This window comes from Ursus arctos, unplaced genomic scaffold (genome assembly GCF_023065955.2).
Source record: "Ursus arctos isolate Adak ecotype North America unplaced genomic scaffold, UrsArc2.0 scaffold_5, whole genome shotgun sequence".
NCBI classification, from domain to species: Eukaryota; Metazoa; Chordata; class Mammalia; order Carnivora; family Ursidae; genus Ursus; species Ursus arctos.
The window spans coordinates 7481689-7492101 of NW_026623067.1; the positions used below are offsets into that span (position 1 = coordinate 7481689).

General features: G+C 32.6%; 1 protein-coding gene across 1 annotated transcript; it reads right to left on the bottom strand.

Moving 5' to 3' along the window:
- Positions 1-6917: 6917 nt before the first annotated feature.
- Positions 6918-7868, bottom strand: LOC113249760 (olfactory receptor 2AK2-like). Its single transcript, XM_026491226.3, has one exon. It carries the CDS (start codon positions 7866-7868, stop codon positions 6918-6920), a length of 951 nt encoding a protein of 316 aa, XP_026347011.3.
- Between the last annotated feature and the right edge of the window lie 2545 nt (positions 7869-10413).

Consider the following 10413-nt stretch of genomic DNA (forward strand, 5'->3'; position numbering starts at 1 on the left):
GTTAAGGTCAGACAGATGAGAATTTATAACATGTTTGAATGCCAATAAGGAAGGATTTTTCTGGACGATGAGGTTTGGAAGCAAACACAACTACAAAATGTCCCCAAGCATATCATTATGCATTTGCACACGACCAACAGCTTTACTCCAAGTGCACATAGGTATACATAAATATTTAATCATTACAAATCTGAATTTATTGTAATCATATTCCCAGTGCTATTCTTTTTCCCTAAGTGTGTTTTATTTTCTAGATTGTACTTCAACCCCAAAGGACATACTTTTCAGAAAATACTCAATTAAAGACATTGTTGGAGCAATTTTGATTATTCATTAGTGTATTTTAAAGTGGACCTGAATAGAAATGCTTTTCACTAAAGTAAAAATACATCTGTTTCTATGATCTAATTGTGCAATTGCTTAGAATTTCTATCTCTCAGTTCAAAGGGAAACTTGGTTTCAATGAATTTGTTTTTAATACAAATGTGTTATCTATATTATAAATATATTTCACTTTGTTCAAGTGGATTTGATTGGGAAAACATACTGAGCAGAACTACTGGTAGAGCTTAATTTCATTGCTTTGAGAAAACATATTGAATGCTGGTTTGAATTACATACTATTTGTTTGAATAAAAGTGTATTGGCCTGAGTGTAAAAAGAAAAGAAAAAGAACAAGAACAAGAAAGTAAGGGGATGGAGGAAATTTTCAAATGCAAATGGACATCAAAAGAAAGCCTGAAAAGCAATATTTTTACCAGAAAGAAAAATACAAAACACTATATTTTAAATGAAAGACTGTAACAAAACATGAAGAAAGTCACAGCATCATAATAAAGGGAGTCTATATACAATAATATCTAACAATTTTAAATATTTACACACCACACTTTGGAACACGACATATATAAAACAATTAAGAACAAACATAAAGGAACTCATTGATAGTACTACAGTAATAGTAGGGGACTTAACACCTCACTTACAGCAATGGACAGATCATCTAAGCAGAATCTTAACAAGGAAACAATGGGATTTGATGATGCACTAGACTGGATAGAATTAACAGACATATTCAGAACAATTCATCCTAAAGCAGCAGAATACACATTCATTTCTAGTGCACATGGAATATTCTCCAGAAGAGATCACATACTAGGTATAGTATTCAGTCATAAAAAAAGAATGAAATCTTGAAATTTCCAATGATGTAGATGGAGCTACATAGTATTATCTTAAATGAAATATGTCAAAGAAAGACAAATACCATATGATTTCACTCATATTTGGTAATTAAGCAAGAAAACAGATGAAAATATGGGGGAGGGGAGAAATACAAATCAGGAATCAGGCTCTTAACTCTCCTGAACAAACTGAGAGTTACTGGAGGGGAGTGGGTGTTGGGTTAAATAGGTAATGGGTACTAAGGAAAGCACTTGTTGTGATTAGCACTGGGTGATGTATGTAAGTGATAAATCATTAAATTCTACACCCAAATCTAATATTCTACTGTACAGTAAGTAACTGGAAGTTAATAAAAACTTTGAAAAAATGAAATGGATGAGGAGAAATAACACCTGAAACCTCAGAAATAAAAACGATCATAGGAGAAGTTGAAAAATTATATGCCTACATATTGGAGAAGCCGGAAGAAATGGATACATTACTGTAAACAAATAACCTTTGAACATTGTGTTTCGAATAGCCCAATTAACAGTAATTAAATTGAAACTGTAAGTAAAAATATCGCAACTAACAAAAGTCCAGGTTTCACAGGTGAATTCTACCAACCATTTAAAGAATATTTTATACCGAATGTTCTCAAAAACTAAAAAGGAAGAAAATATTCCAAATTCATTCTATGAAACAAGCATTACTCTGACACCAATATCATTAAAACACTAAAGAGTTGGCATGCTTGTGTGGCTCAGTCAGTTAAGTGTCTGCCTTAGGCTCAGGTCATGATCCCGGTGTCCCAGGATTGAGCCTTTCATTGGGCTCCCTGCTCAGTGGAGACTCTGCTTCTCCCTCTATACCTTACCCCACTCGTGCTCTCTCTCTTTCTCAAATAAATAAACAAATAAATAAATAAATACAATCCTGAAAAAATAATAAAACACTACAGGGGTGCTCAGTAGCAGGGCCACCTGGGTGGCTCAGTTGGTTAAGCAACTGACCTTGTCTCAGGTCCTGGGTCAGGCCCCAGGAAGGGCTCCATGATCAGCAGGAAGTTTGCTTCTCCTTCCCCCTCTGCCTATTCGTCTGCCCTTCACACCACTCCTGTGGCTCACTCTCTCCTTCTACCTCAAATAAATAAATAATCTTCAAAAAATAAAAAAAAAACAATTAAGCACTAGAAAAATAAATAAAAAAGGTAAACAAAACTATAGGCTGATATCTTTGATTACCATAGAATAATTAATTAATCTATGGAAACAGAGGCAAAAACATACAATAGAGACATGGCATGCTCTTTTACAAATGGTTTTGGAAAAACTGGACATGCAAAAGAATGAAAATGGACACTTTCTCATATCATATATAAGAATAAACTCCAATTGGATTAAAGACCTAAATGTGAGACCTGAAACCATAAAACTCTTAAAAGAAAATGAAAAGTAAATTCTTTCACATTGTTTTTTAACATTTTCTCTACATATCCTCAGGCATGGGAACCAAAAGTAAAATAAACTATTGGGACTACACCAAAATAAATAGCTTTTGCAGAGCAAAGGAAACCATCAACAAACAGAAAGCAATCTATCGAATGGGAGAAGATATTTGCAAATGATATCATCAATAAAGGGTTAATATCCAAAATATGTATGGAATTCATACAACTCAACACCATTAAAAACAAATAATCTGATTAAAAATGAACAGGGAATCTGAATAATATTTTTGCCTAGAAGTCATACAGACAATCAAAAGTCATACGAAAAGATGCTAAACATCGCTAATATCAGGACAATACAAATCAAAACATTTTTCCAAACAAGACAGATAACCAACATACACATAAGAAGATACTCAACATCACTAACCATCAGGGAAATGAAAATTAAAACTGCTAAAGGATATCACCATATAACTGTCAGAATGGCTAGTATGCAAAAGGTTGGAAATAACAAGTATTGAGGAGGATATGGAGAAAAGGTACCCTCATCACTGTTGGCTGGAATGCAACTTGGTGCAACCACTGTGGAAAACAGTATGCAGATCCCCCTTCCCCCACAAAGGAATGACCATATGATCTAGTAATTCCACTACTGTGTATTTACACAGCAAAAAGAGAAAAACACTAATTTGAAAAGGTATATGTACCTGTGTTTATTCCAACATTACTTACAATAGCCAAGATATGGAAGTAAACCATCTGTCCATCTATAAATGAATGGATAAAGAAGTGGTATAGATAGATAAGTTGATAGATGACAGATGGATGATAGATAGATGATAGACAGAAGACAGATAGATAGATGATTGATATATGATAGATGATATAGATATAGATACATATGTACATATATGTATATAAATGATATGAGTCAACCATGAAAAAAGAATGGAATCTTCCCATTTGCAACAACATGGATGGGCCTAGAGGGCATGATCCCAAGTGAAATAAGTTACAGAAGGACAAAACACCATGATTTCATTCATAATGGTATTTAGGAAACAAACAAAACCAAACAAAAGTAAAGTAGAAAAAGGGACAAAGAAAGATAAAACAGACTCTTAAATAGAGACAATGAACTGGTAGTTGCCAGGGGAGATATGTGAGAGGATGGGTAGAAGAAATAAAGAAGATGAAGAGTATGTTTATCTTGGTGAACATTTAGAAATGTATACAATTGTTGAATCATTATATTGTACACCTAAAACTAACATAACACTGTATGTTAACATACTTGAATTAAAAAAAAAAGGTCCTTTGTTGCACCTTTTTTGTTGTAAGTCCTTTGTGTGGGAAGTGCCCTCATTGTGCATGGAAGAAAGGAACAACCTGATCTACAAAACTACAGGATACCCAGAGAAATATAACTTGCTAGGTTTCCCCAAGTTAGCTGTATTTAGCTCACACCCTTGTGGTCCTTTGTATTTTCCATGACCATCTACCCTTCACTAAGCCTAATAAAAAATCATTGAATTTAACCACATTTAGAGGACTCCATTTAATTATTAAGACCACTGTGTCCTATAAAATGCTTTTTAAATATTGTATGCTTTTTTTACATTAGCCCATGTGTCTTTTTGTTTTAGGACCCCAGCTGATAATTTAAAGAGTAAAGAAGATATTTTCATTTCTTACACAAATGTATTTATTTTTCTTCTTCATATTGAAGGAAATTTGGAATTCAAATGAATACCAAAAAATATTTTATATAAAACACAAAATTTCACTTGTATAAAACAATTAAAACATTCAAAATTAAATAGTATTTAGATCCATTCAATTGCTAAGAATTAAGATGTCTCAACTGACAAATCTGAATCTCGGAGATGCTGATCATTGAAATAGCATGTATATATCTCACAAATATAAATCGCTACCATTTTAGAAATCACTTGGCATAATTCCTAAACCATGACCATTGTTTTGACTTATGAACCAGCAATTCCAGTCAAAAGATTATATGCAGTGTAAACTCTTGTCCATGGGAAGCAGGGGATATATATATACTCATAAATGCACAAATGTAACAGCAAAAACTGAAAATAATCTATATTCCATCAACCTGAAAGTTAAAAAAATATTTTAAAGTTATAAAAAAGTATATTATCTAACAGTAAAATACTATAGCCCACAGTAAAATACTGTCGACTGCAGAAAAGTTCTTAAAAAAAAAAAATCATGCACCATAAAATGTTTGTATACAGTTCAAACCTTGATAGTAAACACTTATACTTTTCTATGAATGTATATGTGGTAATACCGGATTATAGCAAGACAATGATAGTCTAGAAATTCAGAACAATGAAGGTATGAAGAGAGGATAGAGCTCTGAAGAGATCTAATAATTGTGCTGTTTTAATTATTGGATTCATGTCAGGTGTAGAGGTGCACATTATCATAAATGGATTAAATAAAGAAAGATGTCCATGAAACAAATAATATCATTTATTTTGGAGCAAGAATGAGTGTTCTAAGACAATTGAAACTGTTATGAAAATCATTGACAATGGTTATAGACATGTCAATGAGTCTCTAAGAGACTTCACAGAAGTATTTTAAGTGAAGCACCAATCCACTGCATTACTTACACCAGTACTTAAGCACTAAGGAGTCTTTATGTATTCCTTTTGGAATATTTAATATTAATATGACAATTCAATTGTCTTATTAAGCATGCACCTTATCTATGACCAAACAATATTATTCCTTGTTATATAGTAAAATAATTGAGTACACATGCTCAAAAGAAAACTTTTGTATAGGGAGTGTTATAGCATTTTTTTAAATTCATAACATCTGGAAATATCAAATGACCCAATGAAAGAAAAATATATTCATACATTGGAATGTTAGTCAGCAATAAAAACAATAGCATTAATGCTTGCATTTTTAAGGTTGCACCTCAACAGAAGCCAGTTGCACAAGAGAAACTTTTGTTGGAGTCAATTAATAAGAGCTTCTGTCAGTGTTGATGGAAAGCTGAATGATGACCAAAGTAGAAGGGAGGTGCTAATCAACAATGGAAATGTTGCTCCTATGGTTTTCCTCCACAGTAATAATGATGATTTCTCACTTACAGTATTTCTTCCAAGATTTCAGCCCAATTCTTTGTTCTCATGATTCCCTCACATTCTGCATTGTCTCTGTCACAAGGCTCAAAGGTCTGCTTTCTACTCATCTCCAGAAGCTGGCCACTTCTTGCTTGTCTGCCATTACCACTTTGCTCCAAGATAGAATCTTTTGACAACTGTACTACTGTAATGTCTCATTATTGCCCATTTCAATTGTCTTTGCAAGCACAGCAATGGTTGCCAGTTTTCTTGGATTACAAAATAAACTTCTCATAGTGGTCAATCTTGCATTTCAAATTCAGACTCCATTAAATCTACTCATTTCCTAAAGTCCAACAATTTATTCTTTTATTTTTTGTGCCTGTGAATCAGGTTCTCTCTTCAAAATATTTTTTTCATTTACTTATTCTTATGCCCAGAACATTCTTTATGACATATCCATTTGAAATGTTTTTTTCATCTCAGTTAAAATTTTGACCAATTATCACTCTCATATTTGTCCCTGTTGGACCATTTTTTAAATAAAATTACAAAACACTCTGGCTTACCCTTTCCCAATATCCATTAATTATCCCATTAATTACTACTTTAGACATACTGTAAATTATTCATATTTATTTTATTAATGTTACGTCTCCCTGCACTGAAATGCAAACTTAATGAGCTCAAAGTCTTCTGTGGGTTCTAATCTTTCGTTACTTAAATATCACCAATGCCTGCAGCAGTGCCACACACATAGTTAAAACATTAAAGCAGTTGAGTGAACAGATGAATGAGTGAGTTATCTACTCTGCTCTACATGACAGTATATTTTTTACATAGATCCTTTTAATTTTCTGTGTTTGAGTCAGTTGTATTTCCTTTTCATTGCATTTCAGATATTAAGAAACACATTACAAAATATTTGTTGTGAGGTGCAAAATTAAGTTATCAGGAATGAAACCTATTGCTTTAGAAGCTAGATGATGTTGACAATGACAAATTTTTCCAGCTTCCAGTTTGGAAATTAGTCCAGTTTCAACATGTATGATTAATCCATTCTGAAACCAGGAGGAATCAAGATATTTATCAATTTATTTCTTTGATATGTATTTCTTAGAGTTTACATATTCTAGAACAGTATTCCAAACAAATATTCTATGTTATTCAATATCAATTACTAGGGGCTCCTAAGGTGACATTTTGTGTACAAATACACACTCTACCAATTGTCTTCTCATGGCCCCCATAACCTCCTTATTTCTCAGGCTGTAGATAAATGGGTTCAGAAGAGGTGTGATGATGGTGTAAAACACTGCCACTGCCTTATCCTCTTCCGGAGAATGCAAGGAGTGTGGCCTTGTATAGGTGGAGAGACCAGTAGCATAGAATAGGCTTGCCACAATCAAGTGAGAGGAGCAAGTGGAAATGGCTCTTCTTTGCCCTTTACCTGAGCTCATCTGGAACACCACAGTTAGTACACGGGCATAGGAAGCTAGAATGGCCATGAATGGTAACAGCAGAATAATAAGTCCACACAGAATGACTATGTACTCATATGTGGAAGTGTCCTGACACACCAGTTGTAATAGAGATGGAAGTTCACAGAAAAAGTGGTTGATGACCCATGATCTACAAAATGGAAGATGAAATACATACAATGTATGTACTAAAGCATTGATAGAACCACTCGTCCATGCACATGTGACCATGAACCAACAGATCTTCTTGCTCATGAGTACAGGATAGCGTAAAGGATGACAGATGGCCACATATCGATCATAAGACATGAAACCAAGAAGAAGGGCTTCAGTCCCTCCAAGAGCCAAGAATACAAATGTTTGAATCTCACAGCCTAAAAAAGTAATGGTCTTACTATTTGACAGAAAGTCAGTGGTCATCTTGGGCACTGTGGTGGAAATGTTCATTATATCCATGAAGGAGAGCTGACTGAGTAGAAAGTACATTGGAGTGTGGAGCCTGGTGTCCAGTCGAATGAGAAGGATCAGTATGATATTTCCCATCAGAGCCACTGCAAAGAGGATTACAATGGCAACACAGAGGAAAGTGTCCACGTGACCATATTGGAAAAGACCAGAAAGTATAAAGTCTGTTTCAACACTTTGATTTGCTTTCTTCATCGTTTAATCAAAATATCAGAGTAGATCATATCTAAAGATTCCATGTAAAGACAATGACTGCCTTTTAATAGAAAATAAAATATTATTAAATGAGTTGAATTGCCTTCAGACCCTTTCCCCACCCAAGTAAAGTATCCATACTGTACACTACTTTGATTTTTCTCCCCAAATGAATGGAAAACAAAATTACCTTAATCTGGTAACTTTCAGATAACAAACTGTATGATCAGAAATTAATCAACATTTTTACAAACTGGGTGACTTTTAGAGAATTTCTGCTTATTCAATTTTCTTAGCTCTTTTTAATTTAAATTCAATTAATTAACATATAATGTACTATTTGTTTCAGGGGTATAGGTCTGTGATTCATCAGTGTTATATACTACACAGTGCTGATTACAACACTTACCCTCCCTTAGCTCTATATTTTTTGATCATCAGATGTATTAATCATACTCCATACCCCAATTAATTTATTGCAGTATTAAACACATTGAAAATTTCTGTGCACTTTGAAAAATATATATTTCCTCCTCTTTTGTCCTTTCTTTAAGCACAGAATTTGTAGGCATTTTTAAAGCATATACAAAGTTATATAATCAATTTTCTTTTTCTTTTTCCCCATCTCTGATTCCAAAAGATAATACTATGGTAAGTATTAAAAAGATTAAATGCCTTAAAAATTGTTCCATAAAGTTAAAGAAATTAATTTTAGGTTATGCCACATTACTGTATCATAAATAATTTAAAAAATTCACTCAAGAGATGAGGGAAAAAAGTACAAAAGTACGCGTTAAGATGAGAAGCATCTGAAACGTATCATGCATCTACTTTCACCCCAAAAAGAAATTCTCTAACACCCAGACACCTCTTCCAACACCAAAAGCATCTTTCAGGTTTTGATGAAATTCCAAATGTGAGTGAGTTCAAAATACATTAATAAAAATAAATACATTGAAGCCTGAAAACTGTTATTTGTTCACCAATATAATTTAAAAATTAGGATTCCCAATCTTAAAACAATTGTAATTATCATGTAGCTCTGGTGCATTAAGTAATGTTTTGGATTTCAAGATGAAGAAATTTAAAATACCATAATCTTCAAGTTTGTTTTACACCCAAACTGGAAACTTGGCAGGAGAAAGGAAGCAATATTAACAATTATATTTACCATAGTAGAATTCTGAACAAGTTTAATATTATTAGATCCATAAACTAAAGTCAAAAGTTTCTACCTAAACGACTTTATCAAATAAACAATTATATATACAGTTACTTTCATCATCATAAAACCTCATGCTACTTATCATAGACCACACATGTGTTTTCATTATTTTTCTCCACACTTCCCTTGAATTTTGAATTCTGCTTTTATTAATAATCTTAAGTGTAATTTTATCTAAGTTAAAGTAATTAGGTAACTCACAGGAGATATAAACTAAACCAATGATAGAAATGGAAGCCATACATTTAAAACATGTATTATCTCCTTCATATTTTTGGGCAGTAATAAGGCAAATATCAAAACGGATTTTTTTACATATGTAATTATTAATTATATTCATGACTTGTATGGAATCATGAAACTTATAAAAAGTTAGTAGAACAATGTACAATTCTCACCATGTATTCTTTTAATATCCTGAAATACTTTACTTCTTTTACATACTTCAATTATTTCAAAAATATTGTTGAATATAAATTTATGCTAAACATAAGGTGAAATGTCAGGGTTTAGAGAAGAAAGAACAAATATGTTCACTAGCTCCTTCAAGAATACAATGATGTTCCAAAGACATGGTTTCTTAGGTAAGAGGTACCCAGTGCTACCAAACTATGGTCCTATGTCAATGTGGCAAAATATCCTCCATCTCCTTTGTCTATTAAGCCTGGGATGATTCAAATTCAAAATAAGACCAAACAAATCTCAAATACATACCTCCATATTCTTTTTACATAAATCAGTTAGTAATATGTTGATAACATAACCAACTCAGAAATAGTCCTTTGAGAATATGCACATGCCAGATGTATAATATAATTCGTACTACATAATCATCAAAATGAAATGAATTTCTTTAAATAGTGTTTGACACTATTTGCAAGTTTTCTTTTTCAGTATAAGTTGTAGTAAACTCATCAAGGCACACCGAATTCTTTTCACTTACTTCAGAGAACTCAGCAGTTTAAACACTTGTTTACCAGTTGAGTGATTGAAACTGTGAAGATTTCTTTCCCTCCACCAAGCCATGTCTTCAAAACTAAACAAAAAGATATTTCCTTAAAGTAGTATATTTTCTTCTTGATGTGCAGACATAAAAATTTTATTTACTTTTATAAAATAATTAATCTAAAAGTCATTTCTTTTGATGCATATAACCTATTATATAGAGCTGTGTCTCATTCTTCTAGAATTTTTTTCTTAAAATGAAACATTAAAAAATGATGAGAGATGTATCTGCAATAGTGTGTATAGGAAGGATTCCTAAAACCTACGAGAGGGTAGCAATCACAGCAATTTCTTCTTTACTAGGAAATTTTATTA

What these genes read in the sequence shown, in the direction of transcription:
- LOC113249760 (XM_026491226.3), bottom strand. Translation starts at nt 7,868, where the DNA reads ATGAAGAAAGCAAATCAAAGTGTTGAAACAGACTTTATACTTTCTGGT.